The sequence below is a fragment of the Emydura macquarii genome, unplaced genomic scaffold (assembly GCF_026122565.2).
Source record: "Emydura macquarii macquarii isolate MOO-44397 ecotype Brisbane River unplaced genomic scaffold, CSIRO-AGI_Emac_v2 contig_3128, whole genome shotgun sequence".
In the NCBI taxonomy this organism is placed as follows: Eukaryota; Metazoa; Chordata; order Testudines; family Chelidae; genus Emydura; species Emydura macquarii.
The window spans coordinates 5,766,936-5,790,504 of NW_027133265.1; the positions used below are offsets into that span (position 1 = coordinate 5,766,936).

Below are 23,569 nucleotides of genomic sequence, written 5' to 3' on the forward strand. Positions count from 1 at the left end.
CTGTAACATTTGAAGAGAAAGGTCCCAGCATGTTACTCTGCCATAATCCCTTAGATGACGAGTGAAAAACAAGCAGCTAACAGCAGAATTTCTGTACAAGTTTGGGTTGAGAGGAGGCAATTTTGTGTTCTGAAAGTGCAATTTTGTTTTTTGTTTGTTTGTTTTGAGTGTTTTGTTCCAAGTGTGGGGCTTGATTTCAGTGTTTGCTGATATCCCTTAATGAGGGAGCAACACAGACCTAGTGTGGCTGGGTTTAAACGCCAGTCACTAGTGAACACTGGAGCAGTTAACAGCAGAGTTTGTGGGTGACTGTAGGAGGGAGTTTATGAGGAGAAAGAGTGGAGGGGATTCCCCTCCCCTTCTTTTTTTCTAGGAATAGGGCCTATGAAGAGAAGAAAATTATGGCTATTGAGGCAGCACTAGAAGCAACCAAGGAGGAGAGGAGACAAAGATGATGGTCGGATGTGGAAGCTGCAGGATGCATCATACTTGAGAGGATATCTGATGGAAACTATGTATTAAATGTCTTCTGATAGAGTTCAAGGCAGAGAAGATCCAAGGAATAGAGATGCAGCTGGAAACAATGGAATTAAGTCAGGTATTTAAAGTTATAATGCAGGAGAGGACATGGGAGGGGATACAGACAACTCAAGATTTGTGGATACTTGCCAAACAAAAGGACTTGGAAGGCCAGAAGAGGAGGTTGGTCCATGGAAGAATGTGACCAAGACTGAAGAAGAGATCAGCTAGTGGTGGTGAAATAAATTGAACAACAGTTTGCTGCACTGGGGAATGAGAAGGTGAAACAGGCAGAAGATGGAGTGATGAGGAAGAAAAGAGGAAGAGATGATGGAGATAGCCAGGAACTGGAGCATATGGAAAAATGAGGATGATGTACAGGGGACTGAGAGAGAGAACTTAAGAGAGATTCATACCAACACCAGGAAGAGACAGGTCTATGTGACTGGAGTCTCCATACTCAGAAGAACTGACAAGCCTGTCACCAGACCAGATCCACAGAACAGAAGAATGTGGTCTCTGCTAGTAGCAAAGATACAAGATATGGACATGAGGCTGAAAAGGATCCCGATGAGAGAAATCCTCTGATTGTGCTCCATGTCAGTACAAATGACAAGGCTAGATTCCCACTGGAATGGATCAATTGCAGGGATGACCCAACTGGATGAGTAACCACCTCAAAAAGTTTATTAGGAGTAAGCAAAAAGCATATAGGGAATGAGAAAAGAGATTATCAGCAAATCAAGCTACACCATGGAGGTTAGAAAATGTAGGAATAAAAGTGAGAATCAGCTTGACTTTTAGCCAATTAGCCCTTGCCAAGGAAATTAAAATAAAGATGTTTGTTAGTTATATGAATAAAAAGAGAATAAGGATGGATGAGATTAAGCCACTATGCAGTGCAAATGGGAAGGAGATTAAAAATAATCTATAATGCCGGCCCAAAAAACAAAATGAATACTTTGCTTCAGTTTTCAATAAGGATAACATGGACATGAAGGCAGGATGGCTGACTTAAGCAAGCATATAGAAATGGAAGTTACAAGTGAAGTGGAAGAAAAATTTAAAGATCTTAATGTATGCAAACTGAGAGGGATCTGATAATTTACATCCCAGAATACTGGAAGAACTGGCACATGAGCCGGCTAGCCAAGTAGGATGGGCTTTTAATAAAAATATCTATTCGAGGGTAGTGCCATATGACCAGAGAATAGTTATCATACGTATTTTTAAGAAAGGGGGAAAAAATGATCACGGCAATTATGGACTCAGTGTGACCTCAGTACTAGCCAAGGCTTTTAAACAAATTTTGAAGAACAATTAAATAAATGGATGTAAACAGTAAAGGAGATGTAAAGCAACACAGGTTTACCAAAAAATAAATGGACAGGTCAGGTCAGACTGGCAGATATTTTGGGAGGTGGGGTGAGGGAGGTGTTTGCCTTCCTTTACAGTGTGGGGTGTGGCGAATTACCAGGATTATCTGGGTCTCTCTCACTTAATCATTTCTCTGTGGTTGCAGGGGCCTCAGATGTAGGTGCACCTCAGCCTCTCCTATTCTCTCCCTACGGCATGTTACAGTCCAGTCTTCTGTGGGCTGTAATACTTCGGTCTAATTTTGGTTGTTGCGTTTAGTGTGTGGGTGTTGGTGACTTGTGATATACAGCAGGTCAGATGAGGCAATCTGGTGGTCCCTTCTGACTATAAACTTTACGACTATGATTGAGGAGCACCCTGGATGGTCCTCCTATAAAAACACACCATGAGGTGGCAAGTATTACATGCCTTGTACAGACTGGTAAACAGACAGAGAGAAGAAAAGTGATTTTTTCAAGATCATACAGCAAGTTGGTAGAAGGATCAACTAGTCCTATCTCTTCATCCCCTATTATAATGACTGGCACCCACAGCCTCCTAAGAGATAGATACTCATATATTACAATGGAGGCAATAAAGCATAACATTTGTTGCTTAAGATTTGCATTTGAAAGACTTATATCACTTAAAACAGACTACCTTCATTTATTTGCAGATCAGATTAGGATCTAATCCCGAAACACACATTCTTTTACTCTTCTACTAATACAATTCAACCTTAACAAGCCAGAATCACATTAATGAGATTCAATATAAAATATGTCCAATTGAATGCACTAAGAAGAAAGATACTGTCCAAGGCCAACCATTACATACATTGTGATAGAACAACTACAGACTTCTACCTGCATATTGAATAGCACCTGGATCAGCAATAATTACAGTTGTCTGTGCCACACTGTGGCTTGGGGAGAGGGAAAGACAGGTAAATAAGCTCATATCTACTTTTGCAGACTTTCTTCTTAAATAAAAGATTTTCACAGTTAAAGTTCAATTGCATTAATGAGATATACGTTTGTATACGATAGTTTCAGTTTTCCAAAGCCACATACTGCTTAAGTAAATGGTATTAACTGAACTATACAACATCAAAAGCAGAATCCAAATCAGATTCCTCTCATCTCCAAAACTAAAGAATTGTAACAAATACAAGACATGTATTGCTCAAGTTTAATGGTTCAAGATATCTAATTTGTAATCTTCAGTTTGCATTTAGTTCTGTATCTTTTAAGGCCAAATTCAGCTTTATAGTGCCCACTGATTTAAATATCAGCTCTAACACAATATGTAGGGGCAGAATTTGGCCACTAAAAATGAGAGCTACAGTAGCTTTTCTCAAGCTCCTCACTAAGGGGTAGTACTTTCAAAGGAGCCTGTGGGAGTTAAGCACCCAAATCACACTGAAAGGCAGTGAACTGGGCACTTAAGTCCTTTAGATTTGTTTGGAAATCCTCCCTCACTCCCCCACCCCCGACCTAAGTATGAGCGTTAACATGGGTGTGTTGGGTTTGGTGAATTTTGTTTAAATCTATGATCTGATTATATTATAAAAGAATTGTGAATCATGATATTCAAGTGTATCTTTTTTTAAAAAAAAGTTTCAGTGTACAGCCTGGACCTCAAAGAATGTAAGAACAAATAAGCAGGTCTTAGATGGTTAAGTCTTGCCAACAGTATGACCTGGAATTGATTCAAAACATTTCACTGCAATAGAGATGTCAGCAGGCCAGGTGTGGCATACTGTTTGCCAAACTGCAGTTACCCACTTTAAACAGAAGAAATCCAAATTGTAAACATCACTTTTACTTTACATACAGAGGGTGGATTTTTAAAAAAGCCCTTTGTAAACTTGCTTTTTTAAAATCACATTTCAATCCTCACCGTAACAAAAGCGTTGGCACTGGAACAATATGGTGATGAAATATGTAGTGTATCCAATGTCATAACAAAAGGAAACCAACAGTTGCATTGTACCAGATAAACTAAATAGGTTCTATCTTTAGCCAAAACTTCCCGTGAAGCTCAAAATTCAAGTGTTACTTACTCACAAAGCAGAACACCATTTTCTAATCCAGACCGAAAATCTTTGTCACCAAAACTTCTGCCTGTTACTTGCTGAAAAATAATAAGGGGAAGCAAAAGAGAAAAAAGGAGTCCATTAACAGGTGCATGTTGAAAGGATACTTTGTTATTTAAAGTCTTTAGAGCAAAAGTAACATGACAACTCTTTGGGTACTGCCAGTAAAATCCAAGATGTTTCCTGCATCTAAAAGGACCCTCTTTTTCATTGAACTATTTAACACGCAACACAAAGGCTTCTCTGCTGATCCTTTAGAAATATAACTATGGTTTAACATTAGAGAATGGTTTAATGTAAGGGTCACTGTAACCCACAGAATAGTTGTCAATCTAGGCATTTTTAAACGAAACTAGTATATTTACACAAAGCTGAGTATGTGTATCTTTTTTACATAACAAATATACTTCACTTTAGGTGCTGTTCATGGACCTAATCCGGCCGCCCTTATTCACATGAGCTATTTCACAGGGGCACTAAAATTATCAAAGCTATTCACATAAGTTGGGGTTGCAAGACCTTACCATATGATTTGTTACACAAATGTGAGGCAACCTCCTAATTACCTGTGCCTTGTTTGTAATAAGTTTAAGAACACAAAGTTAGTAAGCTAGCGAAAAAAACGCACATTATTTAGAGACCGATTGCAATGCTGTTACTCATATTGAACACTTCATGCCATGAAGTCAAATGGGACTTTCACATGAAGTGAGGATGGGAAGTATCTGGTCCTTAGTATTTTTGAAGAAAGCTAGATTGAGACTGATCTTTTATATCCACAGGACAAGGTATGGCATGGGTAGGAACAGCACAAGCTCTCTCATAATGCTCCAGTCATTTGAAACAATGCTACTCTAGAGGGAAGACCTCTACCAGGTGAGAAGAGTGTTCTTTCACTCCTTGGCCTCTGAGAACAGACTGCAAAAACAGACACCAAACAATATCAAATATTACCAAATATGGAGTTAGAGAGATACGGAGGCATGTGGTTCATTCATTAGAGACTGCAACTGAAACAACGCATTTCAACTAAGAAATCACCCATCAAAAAGCCATCAGATGGGAATCACTGTCACTACTAACCTAGAATAGTTTCAAATCAGTAACAGTGCAACATTTATTTATTGTGACGGTTTGCTTGTACAACTCACATGCACAGCTGAAACAATGAAAATGGTACAAGAGTAGACAGCAGATGAGGAAAGGATAGAAGATTTATGAACAGCCCATGTCTGTATAAAAAGGAAATAGAAATAAGTAAGGCATGGAAAGGTGACAACTGTTCTACAGACTCCAGTTGGTGCAGAGGAAGTATTAATTGGCTGCAGGCCCCCTGATTTGGGGGGAGCTAAAAATACAAATGAGACTCTGTTCCATTAGAACCATGTTTCTAACGTTTTCAAGGTCATTGTCTTCACAGGGAAAGGCAAAAGGAAAATCAGCTGCTAGGGCTGAAAGGTGCAAGCAGCTGGGCTTCACTTCTGCCACAGGAAGAAGAGGTTGCTCACTTGGTGTAGAAAATGAGATTGTTTGAGATACCTCCCTTTGGGAGCTCCACTTCAGGTGTGCATGTGCCTCTCGAGTCCTTGATCGGAGATTTTCAGTTAGCAGTGTCCATTCAGCCCACGCACATGCCCTATACTTCCTCATGCCCGATACCAAGACTATATAGGGCAAACCAAACTCAATTCCTTCTCTACCTAATGTCCCCTAGGGAACAGCCCAAAACAGAGGGAAAGGAGGACAGGCTGTGGAGCTCCCATAGCGGGACACTCCTCGAAGGACCACAATGACTGCACTTCTTTGAGTAGCCTCCCTTCTGGTGCTCCACTTCAGGTGACTTCTGAGAAATATCCCCAGATGGAGGAGCAAGTTCCGGAATAGAGTCCAGAACTGAAGATAATACCACAGGATCAAGTGCCACATCAGATCTGACAGCATGGGTCAGGCATAATCTTTTCAAAACCTATCTATCGAAGTCCATGTAGGGGCCCTACATATTTCAGGTCCCGGGATATTCTTCAGTAATGTCATAGATGTTGCCTGTGATCTGCTGGAATGTGCCCATAGCATTGTAACAAGTGATAACACATCCAGACATCCATCTCTGTCTCTTAGTAGAGATCGAGAACATTGTGGAACTATCCACAAAGGAAATGACAAGCTTAAGTTACTTAATATATTGTTTGGTCCTATCTGTGTGGAAGATCAATGACCTTCTAACATCCTAGATATGTAAACAGGATTCCTGTAGAGAACTATGTGGCTATGGAAAAAACACTGATGGATGAACTGATTAAGGTGGAACTCCAACAGAATTTTAGGTAAGGATTCAGTGTGTGGATCTAAAGAGACCTTGTCCTTAATGAATACTATACAAGTGGGGATGTGCCATCAAGACTCCAATCTCCCTGACCCTACATGCCAACATGATGGCTACTAAAAAAGCTGGTCTTCATAGATAAACACAACAGAGAACAGGTTGCCATTCATTCAAATGGATTTCTAAACTACAGCTAGCGATTCCCCAAAGCCTTAACCTAGACGATATCACATGAGCAAATATGGAGAATTCTACTGGAAGAGGAAAGGCTCATATTGTGGCCAAATGGATCTTAATCGAACTAATCGATCACCCAGATTTCTCTTGATTCAACAGCTAATCCAGGGTGACTGAAAGTGGCACCAAACCAGGGAGGAGGCAGCAATGACATCATTGGAAGAATCTCTTCCATTATTGCAGGTAAGTAGCTTGGGTTGATTTTTTTCTACTATTCAGGAATACCTGTTGTACTTACATATTGCAAGAGGATTCTCATCCTTCATGACCCTCACTGATTTGCTCATGATAAGGGGTAGGAAATGAAGGCAAACATTCCTGAGAGCTCTGAGCTCCAACAGATTGCCATGGAAACTGATTTCCTGAGTTTCCCATCTGCTCTGAGTCATGAAAGTATTGCATTGGGCTCCCATTCCAACAATGATACATCTGTTGTTAAAGTCACTGATTGGGCTGAGCGACAGAAGGAACAACTGCACAGATGTTGAGTTGATCCTTTCAGCAATCTAAGGAGTGCCTCACTTGTAGAGGAACCGGCACGTCTGTCCAAGGTGTGTCTAACTAGAGAACAGGTCGTTCTGAGCCAACTCTAAAAGCAGCAGAAACATAGTCTTGCATTATCGGTAACAAAGGTGAAAGCTGCCATGTGTTCAGGAGCAGAAGACGACAGTTCTTTATTATGGTTTGAGGGCTCCACTGAATTGCCCATACCAGACCAGATAAGGTTATGAATCTGTCTAAGGGAAGACTGAATCTGGCAGTCAATGAATCAAAATATGTCCCTATAAACTATTTTCTGTACAGGGGTTGTCATGGGCTAATGGGTACAGCTGTAAATCCAGAGGTGCAGGAGGATTCAAACCCTCAACCAACCCATTAAAACTGTTGCTTTGAAGATGTCTGTGCAGTCATGGAGGGCAGTTGGGGGCCCGTTTTCTCTTAAACCTATGTCTTTTTCTGGGGGTTCCTGAAAGGAGATGTTGACGAACCCTGAACAAAAACAGACAACTGAAAATCTCTTTCATCCTCTTCCATCTCATCCGAAGGAGGAGCACCCACATAAAATGGTGGCGAGTCCCGCAGTACCAGAGGATGACAATCCACAGACCAGTGTCTCAGAACCGACAGATGCTCAGTAACCATGGGGAGCAGGGACTCTGGTTCATCTGTTATGGAGAGATCCTTTGCATAACTAAGCTCCTGGGTACTGAACAGGGGACCGGTACCGACGCAGTAGCTGGGACCACAGTCACTGAAGACGGCAACACCACCGATGGAGGGCCTCCCAAAGAGGATGGTGAAGGTGTCTGGAGCAGGTGCTTGCTTGGTGCCAAGGATGCTGCACGCCTGGGTACTGATAGCTGGGCTAAACTCAATGGTGCCAGTCCTAAGTGTCTATGCTTGCTCTCTTTGCTGCCAGAAGGTAGCAAGACCCTGTTGGAGCAATGTCTCTCCTTTATGCACCAGTACTCATAGGACTCCTTCGCTGGTACTGGCAGGGCCATAAACTCAACAGTACTGAGTCGAGAGGTTGAGACTTGGAAACAGTAGATCTCGCTGGGGACCTGGACTTTATAGGAGCTGGCCTCTTAAGGTGAGAATCCGCATTTCTCTTTCTGGAAGCCTTCCCTTTCTTAGGGAAAGCCTGTGCCGATGGAGAAGTGGCACTAGATATGTCTGCAGCCAGATGTACTGGGAGGCTGGGGAAGGTGTCTTGATCTAAGAGAATTCCAAACGGGAGCGTTCCATCATTAGCAGAGTTTAATCTCCCTGTTTTGACTTACCCTGGACATGGACGGCCAGGCAGAAGCTGCTCTTCTGAAAGACATGGGACACCCACAAGCAACAGACACACTTAGAATGGCCGTCACTCACAGGAATAGCCTCTCAGAAGGAGAGGTGTCATTTGAAACAAGGCAAAAGCAAATGGAACAAATGCCCCGTTTTGCCAAAAAAGTCGGGATGTCTGGGACAGGACTTAAACATGGGACTGTCCTGGCCAAAACAGGCTATCCTATATAGCCTCGGTACACAGCACAAGGAAGCACAGGGCATATGCGCAGGCCAAATGGACAATGCTAACTGCAAATCTCCGATCCAGGGCTCAGCAGGCACATGTGCACCTGCAGTGGAGCACCCATAGAGCCACTACTTAATGAAGTATCTGGGGATCCTAAAGACCTCTCTCTCACTCACCAACACACCAGCCCCTTTTTATGTCAAGTCAGTCTGTTGAGTTTGGAATATGTCCCAAAGAATCTCACTTAACTACTCCCCATAAATCCTTAGGTCAGCACCGTGGAGCGTTGCGATAGTGGCACTCAGCACTCCGATACTGTGAGGTTGGATGCTTTAGAAAAATTTAAGACAAATAGGTTCTAATCTGCCACATTTGGGAGTAGAGGGTATTGCAAGGCAAAAAATTGTCCATTAATATTCAGCCATTCATATTTTCAAACATAAAACCACTACACTAACTACAGTGACTCCATTAAAAAACAGATAGCTATAATTGTTACATTACATTAATTCCACCATGTTCTGTCTATGAATAACTTTGCTATAGACAAAACTGTTTTAGTTGCATCTAAGGGTCAAATAAGATATCAAGGCTCTGCCATTCTAAGGGTAAGAACAACACTGCTGGTCTAACTACTTACCATTCCTATTTTATGGGTTTCTATGTAGAGAGGAAAAACTGCAAATCAGTAATCAGAAGTACAGAACACTGGGGAAAGCAGCTAAAAACAGGTTTCAATTGCTTCTGCTCCCACACCCATGCTCAATATTAATCCAATGCAAACCACACACAGTTCCAATATATTCCAAGCTTCCTGCCTATGCCACAAAAATAAAGAGGGATATGTATGGAGATACCTTAATAAATGGCAAAAAGGGGATTAAACTGGGTTGAATTTCTGGCAATTTCTTACAATTTCTAAATGAAGTACCAATCAATAATTAAGCCCCGTTCTGAGCTTTGTAATCCAAAAATAATTTGCACTTCTAAATATGTAATTTGTAATTAAAGCAAATATTTTCTTTGTATATTTTTTTAATCTAAGTTATTTGCTATGTTTCTTAAAGCAAGCATGTATATGGCACGCTGTTTGTGGTGGATGGATCATTTGCCAAACCATTGATAAGATCTATAAACTCAGAGAAATGGGAAGACACCCCTTTTTGTGTGGTATTGTAACTAAAATAGAGAACAGAAGCTAAGTGTAATATGATGTGTCACCACATTTTACTTGCATGAGGAATTGTTTGAGTTAGAAGGAAATATAATCCAGATGACTATGTAAAGGCCTATATCCAATTTCAAGGTAATTATTTCACTGCTGGATTTGTCAGTTCATTAACACTAGACAATCCAAGGGGCTGAAGACTGAAAGAAAAAAAAAAAGCTTAATTTTTTAATCAACAAGAGGCAACTAAACCACAGCATAGTAGTTTTCTGTACCACAATATGGCAGATTCTTTTGTGTGTGTTACTGTGTAAATACTTATTTTGCAGATATACAATGTTGTTGCTGATTAACTCATTGCTTTGAATGTTCTTTTGCAGCTCTATAAATTGCTAAATTAATGCCATCAAGCACTGCTGTTACCCAACCACTAAAATAACGCCACATTACACAATTCTGTTTTCAACAAGCTTCAGTTCACATTGGGAAATGTGATGAAAACAATCATTACTGATGCTTGATGTGATATACTGCATTGAGCTAACAAGCCTCTGGTGTCAAAACAGCTTACGGGCAGAAAAAAAGAAAGGAGACAAATCACTGAGCAGATGTTGTGCCCAGGTGAAGTTTATCCCAGCCAAAAGATTCATACTTGACTCATCAATGCCAAAGTTTAGAAAGTAGCCAGCTTGCTTTTTGATTTGCATGTCTGATCTCTGAGAAAGCAGTGAGGAAAAAAAATAAAACAATTACAGAAACTGACAGGCAGGCAATCTGGGAAAGCTATTTATTACTTACTGTGTACTGGGGCAACAGTTTGTGAAGGACGGCAGCAAAAAGATGAGCTTCAAAAAGATATAGGAGGTCTGCATTTGGCACACTATTCTTTTTCCTCTGTGTGCAGCAGTGAAATTGAGCACCAAGAATTTTTTTTTTTTTTTAAGTTTTAACAGAATAAGAGTCAAATAGTGTCTCTAGATAACATCTCACTTCATTGAGAGGTATAGCTTAATATCTACAGTGGGGAGGAAAAATTAAGATATAAAACCTAATCTAAAATAGCCATAGAGGTTATCTTGAGAACACTTAACGTTGTTTGCAGGGTTGTTCTAGCCATGCTGGTCCCAGGATATGAGAGAGACAACTTGGGTGAGGTAATATCTTTTATTGAACTAAACTAACAAAAGTTTGGTCCAATAAAAGCTATTACCTCACCCACCTTGTCTCTCTTAATACTTAAATAAGTAGCCTATATTTACCAATTCCCTAAAGGACTCTTCATGTGAATAGGGGCTTACAGAACTGCACCCCTATAAATCAATAAGTTTCCAGGCTATAATTTCCTTTAGGCATTTTCCAAACTGTATATAATAATTTAAGACAATCAGTACATGCAGTTCAGTGTTCTTTCAATTTTGGAGGGAACCTCTCCCACTGGGCAGCATTGCCACAGCTCTAGAATTAGCTTTGTATTTGCAGACAAAAAATAAATTTTGAATTGATAAAAATAGTAAAAGTAAATGTTATAAGATCAAAGTATCTATAAAGTGCCACCATAGAGCAGTGTTTCTCAACCTTTTTGATGCCAGGGACCGGCTTCCTGCCTTCCTAAACTGTGTCAAGGAGATCTCAGGGACCGGCACTGATCCATTGATCGGACGTTGAGAAACACTGCTTTAAAGGAAGAGTGTCAGCCAACGTGCAACCTCCATGTATCACCAACATTGAGAGGAAAGAGGGCCTCATCACACTGCACTGGGACTCAGGGAAACCTGGGCCAATTCTTGGTTCTGTCACAGACTTAGGGCAAGTTGCTTAATCTCTATCCATATAATTCTTCCTTTCTCCCATCCTTTGTCTCTATTTCAGAGGGGTAGCCGTGTTAGTCTGTATACAGCAAAAACAACGAGAGTTCTGTGCCACTTTAAAGACTAACAAATTTAATATTTGCAGACATAAGCTTTCGAGAGACTTCAGTCTTTCAAGTGCCACAGAACTCTCATTGTTTTGTCTCTGATGTCTTTTTAGTCAACTCTTTCCCACTGGGACTGTCACATAAGAGACAGGTGCTTTATGCGGTTCTGTAATACAAATAATACATAGTAATAAATCTGCTAGTCCAGATATTAAGTAGTATGAAGTGAGTCAGCTCACTTCACAGATGTCAAGGATGTATGTGTGGGTGTAGGGGTTGGTGGAAGGGAAGGAAGACTGGGTTGGTTATATCTAGTTTCTAGAGATATTTGAAGAATGCACTAATTTTGGTAGGTACAAAATTAATCTACAATATGCAACATGACTTTATAGAGCAGAGGTAATTAATTTACTGTAAACCAATAAAAATATGAATGACAAATCTATGCAAGCAAAATTCAAGTTATCAAGGGCAACAATGTGGCATGACCTCAGAATGACTGGTGGGGCTGGCATTGTGCCCATTATGAAACTAACATGGAACCTGCCAATTTAAAGTGGTGGTATTTAAAACTTAATGAGATAAACCCACGAAGAAAACATTTAGAAGCATTTTAAAAAATAAATCTTTCACTTTACAATTATACAAGTCTCATTCTGCTTTCAAAATTAACTGAATACACTAAAGTCCCATTTTCCCTTCCTTTTCTTCTTCAGATTCTCCCCTCACCCTTTCTTAATTACTAGGAATCTACTTGCTCTTTCCCATTCTTCACAGACTTTCCACTTTTTCCTAAAACTAACAAGGAAACAGTATATCATCTCCTATTTGCCTCAAGCTCCCTTCCTGACATAGCCTCATTGGCTGACACCACAGTATTATCTTACCAAGTAATTCATGTAATAATGTTACCCATTGAAATAAATAAATACAATAAAATCTTAAAATAAATCTTACTCCTCCAATCTGTTCAGTTAATACCCTTTTGCAAGGGGTAAAATGAGGCTAAATCCCACCTAATAAAAGCAGTTTATCTTTTGTTGGATTTTAGTTAATGTTCTTTTCTTTTTACAAAGGAAAGTCTCTTCATTTATCACAACATGTTTCTTCAGGCCCTTTTTGTCTTCATTTGGAATCTTAAAACCATACATACACATGTACATCCATTTACTTTGCAAACTAGAAAGGCAGGCTTATTCAGTGTTGAGGTTAGGAAACGTGACAAAGGAAAACGAGAAATAAAAAATAAATAGGCCATATGGCAAGCCTCACACAAGGCCTTCACATTCCTGGCTTTTTTTAATTGTATTTTTATATACACTCAGCAGAAAGTTTCTCAAGAGGAAGAACAGCAACCTACGAGGAGAAAATGAAGCGATCACAAGTTGACTCAAATCAAAACAGCCGCAAAGTAGCTTGCTCTTCTCATTCAGGTGTGCCTGTTCTGTGCTGGATGGTTTTCCTTATATTACATCGCTCTACATTCTAGAATGTAACATATAGCAAAGATTTGGCTTCCAAGTTCTTGCACATATAATTCTTCATAGTGATAGCTCAAGACAAAAAGTAAGTGAGGTAAGATATTTATGCTGCTTACCACTTATGAAGCACAGAAATACCCTGTAGAGATCTCTTGTAATCATTTCTATCAGATCCCATCCCTCATCCCACCACTATTGATGTATAGCCTTTGGCAGTGGCAATTACTTAATGTTGCAGATGAAGGACAGGATATTCACACACCTAATTAATTCTGCCCACCACCAAAGTCCTCTCTCTGCTGAAAAACAGAATAAATATGAAACAGGCTAAAAAAATAAATGATAAAAATTCTGTTGATGTTCACTTTGTCCAGATTCATGATCTGGAAGAACTATATATGTTTCTTCAAGAACATCTGGAGTATAATCCTAGTTTCTCTGTGAGATGTTAAGAAGTTTCAAAATGCCTTGATAGAGTACATTAAGTTCCTTTATAATATGCACTGTTGTGCACCATTCATATGTACATCCGGGTGTTACCACCTTATCAATATTATGGGCAAGAGAGTATAATGATGCATAAGGTGGCACAATTAAAGTAACCAAAAAAAAAAATCAGGAAATGGAGAAAATAAATTTCCACTTTCCATCTAACTCATTTTACCTGAATTGTGTATCTTGTATATCTTACCTGGTGATGTACAATCTGTTATACAGGGCATTCAAAAGAAGACTACTGTTGTGTTGTTGATATATGGATAACCAGCTGCTTCACTATACTTCAAGTAGTATTGCAGTGCTTAGATCCTATGGTGGCAGAGACTACAGAAAACCCCAAGATATATATAGTTTGTGGTTACATTTGAAGCCATTTTAATGGGGGATGGGGAAGGCACAGAAAGGATGAGTTTATATTGCCTATATTCTTTATAATTTTGTCCAAAGATTCCTTTGCCTTGCTGTCTTTTTCTGAGGAACAGGATCTGATAGGCTGAGTTTCAGAGGAGTAATTCTAAATTATATAAATCAGGAGCTAAAACATTCAGCAATTTACAAATCTTCCCCTAATCCTGTAAAATGTGGTGATTTCTATAATGAGAAGGTTCTAATGATCTGCAGAAAGAGACCTGCCCAACAACTGCAGCTCTGAAGGCAGATCAGACAGAGCTAACTGGCAGGCTCCCCAGCATGTCAGACTTAGCCCAAACCAGCTCAGATCTTGTAGTTCTGGGGACAGAACTAGAGGGAGACTGATGGATCTAGAGGAGATTAAAGGCTTGTTGTAGGGTCTAGATAAGCTGGATAATACCTTCTGTACTTACACTGTTCTAAACATTTCAAAATTTTATTTTTAAGAAGATGGATTTTAGACGACCCTTATTCAACAGCAGTGCTTTTCTTCTTGCTTGGATGTGGCGACATGACAGAAAAGCATTCTCGATCACATTCTGCGCCAGAGATAAATCCTGGAGCAAAGCTTTAAAATTGCAGAAATATAAAGGGAAAGCTAGACAGAGACACGAAGACTCAACCAATATAGGAAACAGATGAAAGGCCAGACACTGGAAGCACTTTCCGCAAGGAAGAACACCAACCAGGAGACTAGAGCTTTTTCTTTTTTTTTGGAGGAGGAGGGTGGGGGAAAGAGGAGGAGGACTAAGGAAGGGAGAGCTGGGTATTAAATTGGCCAATTTATTATTGTATATAATCAACTACTGAATATCAAACTGATGTCATTAAGTCCCAGTCTGGGGCATCTGAAAACTGATGATGAGCATCACTAAGTATCATTCTACCTTGAAAAACAAAATTAAATTTAAAAGCTTCAAGCCACAGTGAGACAAATCAGTATGTACAATGCCCTATCTATTACATGGTCTGTGCGATGCAAAAAAGCATAGTTTAACCAAGCATTTTAAACCTAGATCCTTCAAACAGACACACTAATGCAGACCCGTGTTCCCACATGGAGTGCCACTAAGGTTAATGGACTTTTGACTGGGGGTCCCTGCTAGCACAACGGTATGGAAATCAGAATCAAGGCCAAAGGGACTATTTATGTTAACAATCAATACATCCTGGTGAAGTTCTCTCTGTGTCTTACATTGAAAGGAGGAGACAAAATCTGATGGGAGCAAGTTCTTAGCTCTTCAGGCGTTTCCCTCCAAGCTCTGGGGCACTGCGTGGCACAGACACCAACAGGAGCAGGACTGCATGCCACAGCTGCACTATCATGGATGGACAATATTACACAGCTATCAATTTAGACACTGAACTGAAATATCATTTTAAAAATCCATTATGAACTACATGAAGAAAAACCCCACAACTCCTCAGCCTATAACCAGAGGACTGCCGCTAGATCAAAGAATCACATTCTGAACAATTGCTTACCAAATCACTGTGTTAGAAGTGGACATTTCATTCAAAAAGAAAAAAAAAGTAAAATGGAATGAGTTTTTGTTCCCATCTGTACAAAGCCACATAATTAAGGAAGTGTTCAAACTTCCGTTTTTTTCCAGATAAACCAATTTCTGACAACACGTGGCCAACTAGTGTAGGTGGGGGCCAAATAAACAGCATTGAACCAAAGCATTCATATTTTGAACTAGAGGTTTATTATTTGTAAGGAAAAAGGAAAGATTGAAAGAACCAAGGGCCTGGATCCCATAACAGTCCATTCATTTAGTGGAAGCCGAGGGCACGCTGCACCTTGTAGAGCTCTTAACACAGAGCAGGAGTGGCCAAATTGGCTTGTGAGCCACATGGGGGCTCTTTTATAGTTAAAGTGCAGCTCGCAAAGCCCCCTATGTGCCCCCATTCTCTGCCTACCAGACTGGGGTGGGGAGCTAGGAGCTTCTGCCCTGTGGCAGGATGGTGGGGTTAGAAGATTCTAGGAAGGGGGTCTTGGGGAGTGGGGGGAAGAGAGGGCCAGTAAGTTTGGCCACCCCTGACATTTAGCTTGGCTAAACCACTAGCAGTGACATAGCTGGCTACAAGAATTTGAAGCAACACCAACATGGTAAAGGAATTTAGTGTGATACAAGTTTTTCCCTTAGAGTAAAAGGAAACAAGAAAAGAAAGGACAATCTAGAATTCCTCCTCCCCCCACTTCCCATATTCATTTCTGGGATTGAGCTGCATTAGACTTTTGAATTGCTCTCCCAATGGCAGGTGAAGTCCCACTGCTGGAGTCATTTAAAATGAGACTGCCCCCCAAAATGTATTATTACATACACTGTGAAGATTAAGCCTACATTGTCAGGGGTCTGAGATATGAACTAGCTTGGCAAAAGCATATATTAAAAACAATTAAATAAAAGTCCTACTATTCAAATGCAGCAAGACTATGTATATAGTATATTTTACACAAATACCACTTTTTCATACCGTCTGTGTAGAAGTGTTTGTTCACAGTGTGTTTCTCTTTCAGTGTTCCCACTAACAATCACATTATAAAGTAATCTGATCTCTATTAGCATCAGTGAACAAATATTTTATTGGCAACAGAACATAGTACTGCAGATGAGACAGTCAGATACAAACTGCATCATTTCTTCAAGTGAAATCTATTGGATTCCTTTCTCGGTAAGGCAACTGGCTCATCTTCTGTCCTCAGAATAAACTAATATGGTGCAGGAAATGGGGGGAATGTGAAACAGAAAACACTACTAATTCCCTCCAAGTCCTGTCAATACTGTAAGCAGAAAAGAATGTTTGTCAAGTGTTATTGAAGTCACATGATTTTCTCTTTTTCTTCCACATTGTGCCCCTTGCCTTTGTGTGTTCCTAACCATGGGGCAGATGCAATGCCCCGACAAGATGAAGTGGAAGCTGCCATTCCTGCTGCAGATAGGAGACAACAATAAAGGAAAATGTTTGAAAATAGCCACACTGTAAACTGTCAGATTTAAATACAGTCTTTTAAAAATTGGTCCTCAAAAAAAAAAAAAAAAAAAGTTATGACAAAATCTGCCACACTCATTTCAAACTTTACAGTGTTCACAGCCACGTTCACGGGATTCAACAACAGTTGCCATCTTAAACTAATAACTATAGCCTACTTGTCATTTGGCCTTTTAGCATTTGTTTCTGTGTACTGTGTTTTTAGTTCCCAGAAATAAGCTACCCTCTTTCCCCATTTTAAGAGTGCTAAGACTTATCTTTCAGTAGATTTCCCCTTTTAGAACACAATTTAACCAGACATAATAGAGCACAATAATTCAGAAGTCATTTTTCACACATTCGATTCAGATGTAATAGGACAATTAGTTATTTGTGAGTTCTGATGTAGTTCTTCACTAAATGGAATTCATAATTGGTTTCTATGTCACCAGCAATGACAAACACATCACTTAGAGATCCAGAGTATCCAATCAAAATCTCTTTACCAGATTGTTTCTGAGGTAGCAAGTGGCAAAGGCTGTACAGTGTACGTTGCTATTTTCCCCTGCTGCTTTAGAGACAGGGAGTTTTTGTCTGAGGGGCATTTAGACTAGAGGGAATGAGGGAGAATTGATGTTGCTTGAAACAACAACCAACATTGTTCTTTTTTATTGTTAGAACACCTGCTCCTCCATCAGTGGCCGCTCATCCATTATGCAACATGCGAGCAGTGATGGGACCAAGATCGGCAATTCTGAAACCAAAACAAACCTGACTGAGGAGTTACAGAGTGAGCAATTTCTCATTTATCATCAAATAAACAGATTAACACTAGCAATCTCTCTTCCCTAACCTTTATTTTTATTATTTATTATTCTTTCAGGCAACCAGTTATATTAGATGTCTGGTTCCACACGGAAAGGGAAAGAACACCAATAATAATTGGCTTTATAAATAAAAATGGTCAAACTAGTCTTGCAATAAAGTATTTTTTCAAGAAAATCATCCCTTAAATTAGAGAACAATATAAGCATCAGATAATTTTTTTTAAAAGTGTTCTTAAGATAGACGGTGGGAGATGTAGTTATTTGAATACCAACACTCTGTTCCACTAATGAAAAACAAATCTTTTAAACATTTATTAGGATTTCTTGTGATATAGAATGGAAATGCTATAATTTTCAGTAACTACTGGTTTCAAAACATTTAATAAGTTTCTACAATTTTTCACAAATCCCTCATGTTTGCCATTCACCAATAAGGCATAATCCTGCACACACTTACACACGTGCTTCACTTTATGAACATGGAGTAGTCCCATTGATAACAGAGCACCTCACCAGGGTAAAGCTAAACATGCGCTGAAGTGTTTGCAGTGCCTACCAGGTTACCTACCCTGTTGTCTCCACTGAAAAAGCAAAATTCACTTTGCTATTAGTTTATTAATTAGATTCACAGATTTCCAACTACTGACATGAAAAAAAATTGATAAAAAGGTTGACATTGCGCTACGAAAAATCAGTTTTCAGTAAAATATCCTTGTCCCTCAAAAAGTTTACCTGCCCCCAGAATTCTTGGTTTTTAATGTATATATGTCTGTTCCAAATGGAGATACCAATATTCACTTATGGGGAATAATTTTCACTGAACTTCACAGGAGCACGACTCTGCAGATTTGTCATACTTATAGAGTGTTTGATTATATGGATTTTCTCTGACAATGGAAAGCGGAGGTGATGACAGCTTACTTCTGTAAGTAAACACTTTTAAGGAATATTTTCCTTGTTTCCAATTTTTTTAGATTATGAGATTATATTCCTCAAATCAGAGAGGCAGAAAGATGAATTTAAGACTATAAATTTCCCACCAGTATTTAGCAATATTACCTACTACTTACATATCACACTTTTCATCATCACAGTACTTGCAAAGATGGAAGTGTACTTTTGCTTTACAAATAGGGAAAGCACAGAAGCTCGTGTGTGATTACAGTAACAGCAAGAATATTTGGCAAGATTAGGTAGCAGCAAATTGCATATAAGGGTTCATAATACATTTAAATAAAGACAAATTCCATAGATCAGCAGGTAGCTCCTGGACAACCTTAAATAACACTCTTTCCAGAAGTAGTTCACTATATAATTTCCCATATTTCTCTTCCCTCATTCTTTATTAGAAAGTAAGTTCATATTTCCATGAACGTAAGTACGCCCCTTGGTGAAGGGTTCATCTATTCATATTGTTTCTTCAGTATTACCAAGTGCTCAAAAATCAAGTTAGGTCCTAAAAACCTTCTCTGATTAAATGTCATGATTTTTAAGACAAATAAAAACATTAGGTTCTTTTTCCTTTCCTTCTGGGCGTTTTTAAAACACTTTTTTTGTTTAATTAAAGTTGTAATTCTTGCATAATCGCATGACTCACAGCAAGGTAAAGAAGTATGGGGTTGGATGAATGGACTATAGGATGAACAGAAAGCTGGTTAGATCATCAGGCTCAACAGGTAGTGATCAACTGCTCGAAGTCTAGTTGGCAGCCAGCAACAAGCGGAGTGCCCCAGGGAATGGGTCCTGGGGCTGGTTTTGTTTAACATCTTCATTAATGATCTGGAGGGATGGGGTGGTAGCACCTCAGCAAGTTTGCAGATGAGACTAAGCTGGGGGGAGTGGTAAATACGCTGGAGGGTAGGGATAGGATACAGAGTGACCTAGACAAATTGGAGGATTGGGCCAAAAGAAATCTGATGAGGTGCAACAAGGACAAAGGCAGAGTCCTGCACTTAGGATGGAAGAATCCCATGCACTTCTACAGACTGGAGACTGACAAGGCAGCAGTTCTGCAAAAAAGGCTGGGGGGTTACAATGGACAAGAAGCTGGATATGAGTCAGCAGTGTGCCCTTATTGCCCAGAAGGCTAACAGCATATTGGACTGCATTAGTAGGAGCATTGCCAGCAGATCAAGGGACATGATTATTCCCCTCTATTCGGCACTGGTGAGGCCACATTTGGAGAACTGTGTCTAGTTTTGAGCCCCCCACTACAGAAAGGACATGGACAAATTGGAGAGAGTCCAGCGGAGGGCAACAAAAATGATTAGAGGGCTGGAGCATATGATGTATGAAGAGAGGCTGAGGGATCTAGGCTTGTTTAGTCTGCAGAAGAGAAGAATGAGGGGGGATTTGAGAGCATCCTCTAACTACCTGAAAGGGGGTTCCAGGGAGGATGGAGCTACGCTGTTCTCAGTAGTAGTAGATGACAGAACTAGGAGCAATGGTCTCAAGTTGCAGTGGGGAAGTTCTAAGTTGGATATTAGAGAAAAACTTTCATTAGGAGTGTGGTGAAGAACTGGAATGGGTTACCTAGGGAGGTGGTCGTAGGGAGGTGGTGGAATCTCCATTCTTAGAGGGTTTTAAAGTGCGGCTTGACAAAGCCCTGGCTGGGATGATTTAGTTGGGGTTGGTCCTGCTTTAAGCAGGGGATTGCACTAGATGAGCTCCTGAGGTCCCTACCAACTCTAATCTATGATTCTATGACTCCAGGAGCTGGAGCTTTAACAATTCCCCCTCCCCCAACACTTAAAAACTTGCAATAAAAACAAAACAAAACAAAAACTATAAGAGTTGGCAACACTTTTTTCTACCAGAAATTATAGTTGTTCCATACATAAACACTTTCCCCTCCATTCTAGCAATAGTGTATGAAGTCTTTAATCTGTCTGACATAGGAGAAATAAGGGATGAAATTTATGAAAACATTTTAAATTTCAGCAAAGTGTCTTTGTGAATGAAGAACAATCAGAAAATAAGCTAGATTCAAACTTGCTTGCTAGAAAAGATTTGTCAGAGTTTCAATGAGGTGTCAGCCAATCTCATTCAAATGATCAATCTGACTCCTTAACACATTTTTCATTCTAAAACTGTGAGCCTTTTCAGCAGAATATGAAAAGTCTATGGTAGAGTTGGAGAAGCCACTGGAAAGAATAATTTTGTTGTACCAAAAGAAGTAGTACTGATACATTTACGACAGCTGCCTGATTTAGTTATGACTTAATCAGTTTTGAAGTTCCTTTTTTCCTTTACATATCTTACCATTCCTTTTTTTGTACATGATGAGAGGCACCAGGTATCTGAATGTCAATTGTCCATTTTCAGCCAGACCAAGATATGCCATGCTTTCCACTCATCTGTTTTTATCCTCCACTGCAAAGTTTGGCCAGATAAATACACCCCACCCTTTTGTAGCATGTTGTGTACATAGCTCTCAGCCAGCAGGAACAATGAGTTGGAAGGAATCCTTCCCCTACCAATTTAAATAAATAATTTTCTTCTTATTTTTTGTTTTATTTTAAAAGAGAAATTGTTTTATATTCCTGGCATACTGAAATGGAATTTCCCCACCCACTCAGTACTAGTAGCTGTCAATGTTTGGTGCAGTAAATTGGTTGCTCTGGGAGAAGGCAATTTGGTAAAGGGTTGCATGCAGAAAGGCAAGTAAAAGAGGATAGAGTTACGGCTCTGGTGCCTGGTGTGTAGCATATGGTAAATGCAGGAATGTTAAGGTGTGTGCTTGTCAGAGGCAGGAATGGAGGGTGTGAACGGTTAAGTGGCCTAACTCTTTGTTATCTCACTTTTGTGGGGTTGTGTCAGGTCTATGATGTATGAAGCGAAGCAATCCTGACTGCTTCCAAACAAAGTCTGTGTATTAGTTGCTTAGGCGATCTTAAAACCTTGAGGCTAGGGGCAGACCTGTGAGGGTAGAAATGCAGCAGTTATGGAACAATATTTTAATCCACCAGCAGCTGCATTCCCCCTTTTCTGTTGTAAGATAATAGAGAGAAGAGTGTAGCTGCTGATTGATGAGGTCTTGCATGCACCTGCAATTCACCAATCCGAATGTAAGCGAGCAAGCTCTAAAATGGCAAGAAAGGAGTCCACTTTTGCATTCTATTGAATTTCAACTCAGCAGTCAGATACCGATTCTCTATAAATGCCCAAGATAGACAGTTTCATCATTCAATATTAATTTGTCAGGTTAAAGTAGAGCTTGATCATTATATTTTACCATATTGTGTATCTGATTAATCAATTATAAAGCGAGAAAAATATTCACTTTTTCCAGCCATTTCATTAATTCAGAAGAAAACTGCTTAAGCGCCAGGAATAATTTCTCTGTATGTTACACATCCAAACCACAAGCCAGCAAACAATGGTATTTACTCCAAGGCTAATAAAAGTAAATTACTTTGTGGTCTTTGGTTACTGGTTCAAGACCAGATATTTCTTGAAACTTTATTTCATGTAGAGGAGTTTACAATTTAAACCAGGCAGCCAAAACAAGTTAAATTAAAATTTAAACCTGCTTTTGAATATTATCTAAGGTTTGAATTACTTCTTGCATTACTCCCCTATACCACATCCTGTTATGATTCACTTGTGGCATTTTTCCCATCCACCCCTAGCTCTTCATCTGAACAGAATTTGACTGCTTTGAGCCATCTTCTAGAAGAACTCTACCAATCATCCTCTAAAAAAGAGCTCCAGGATAAATTACTCTACAATTTAACATTCTGCCCTTCTTTAAACCACTTCCACAAGGCAGTGTCACTTGTTTCAATTTTATACTGGGGCAAGGGGGAAATCAGAAATCAATTGACATATATAAAAATTGGAAACAGATGTTACAGAGGCAAATCGAATGCACAGATGCAGAACATACTGCCCCCGATATATATATATATATATATATATATATATATATATATATATATATATATATATATATATATATATATATATATATATATATAGATATATAGCCACCAGATGTTTATGTCCATCACAAAGCTCTGCATAGTTTATAATAAGCCATTACATCCAGATGCAAATAATTATAGACTTGGGCAACTGCCAGTTCAAGTTTGCAGACTTGAACCAGCAGCCCATTGGCACTATTTACTAAGACAAAAGACAAGCTCTTTCTACAAACTGCGCAATGAAAGAACAGTACCAATCACACCATCAGCAGTGTTCGGTGTAAAAACAAATCTCATTAGAATAAAAGGGTTTTTCTGTTTGTTTTCCTTCCTTTCCAAAAGTGAACAAGAGCATACATATTTACATAAGGCACTGCAATACAGTACAGATGACAAAAGAATAGTAAAATATTTAAGAGAATTAAGTATGTATAATTTTTTGTAATTGATTCAAATTCGTTAGTGGAATTTCACTACAGTAGGGAAAGAAGGATGGTGAAAGAAAGCAGGCAATCTTCTGTGTGTTTCAGTCTACCACTAGTGACCTAGCTGATTTATGAACACTACCTGTTTGTCTCCAATTGTGTCCCTGCCATCCCCACTGTCCACCACTGGCATCCAGTCTAGTAAATGGTGATCTGCCATCGCTTTTTTTCAGATATCAGACTCACTGGCACAGGTACAATAGCACACACGCATCTTGGTTTGCCCACTGCTCTGGTCCTTCCATAGAACACCAAACAGTGGTTAAAACACTCCTGTGTTCTGCTTCCAGTTCCGTTACTGGCTCATCTGTGGCCCAGGCATGTAGGGAC

At 39.5% G+C, this 23,569-nt stretch overlaps 1 protein-coding gene across 13 annotated transcripts in view; it reads right to left on the reverse strand.

Moving 5' to 3' along the window:
- Positions 1-23,569, reverse strand: part of LIMCH1 (LIM and calponin homology domains 1) — a 275,637-nt gene that overhangs the window by 190,073 nt on the left and 61,995 nt on the right. For all 13 annotated transcript variants that reach the window (XM_067531174.1, XM_067531168.1, XM_067531170.1 and 10 more), the window contains exon 2: positions 3,941-4,011. In XM_067531174.1, coding sequence (XP_067387275.1) covers positions 3,941-4,011 — 71 coding nt within the window. The remainder of the gene's footprint in view (positions 1-3,940; positions 4,012-23,569) is intronic.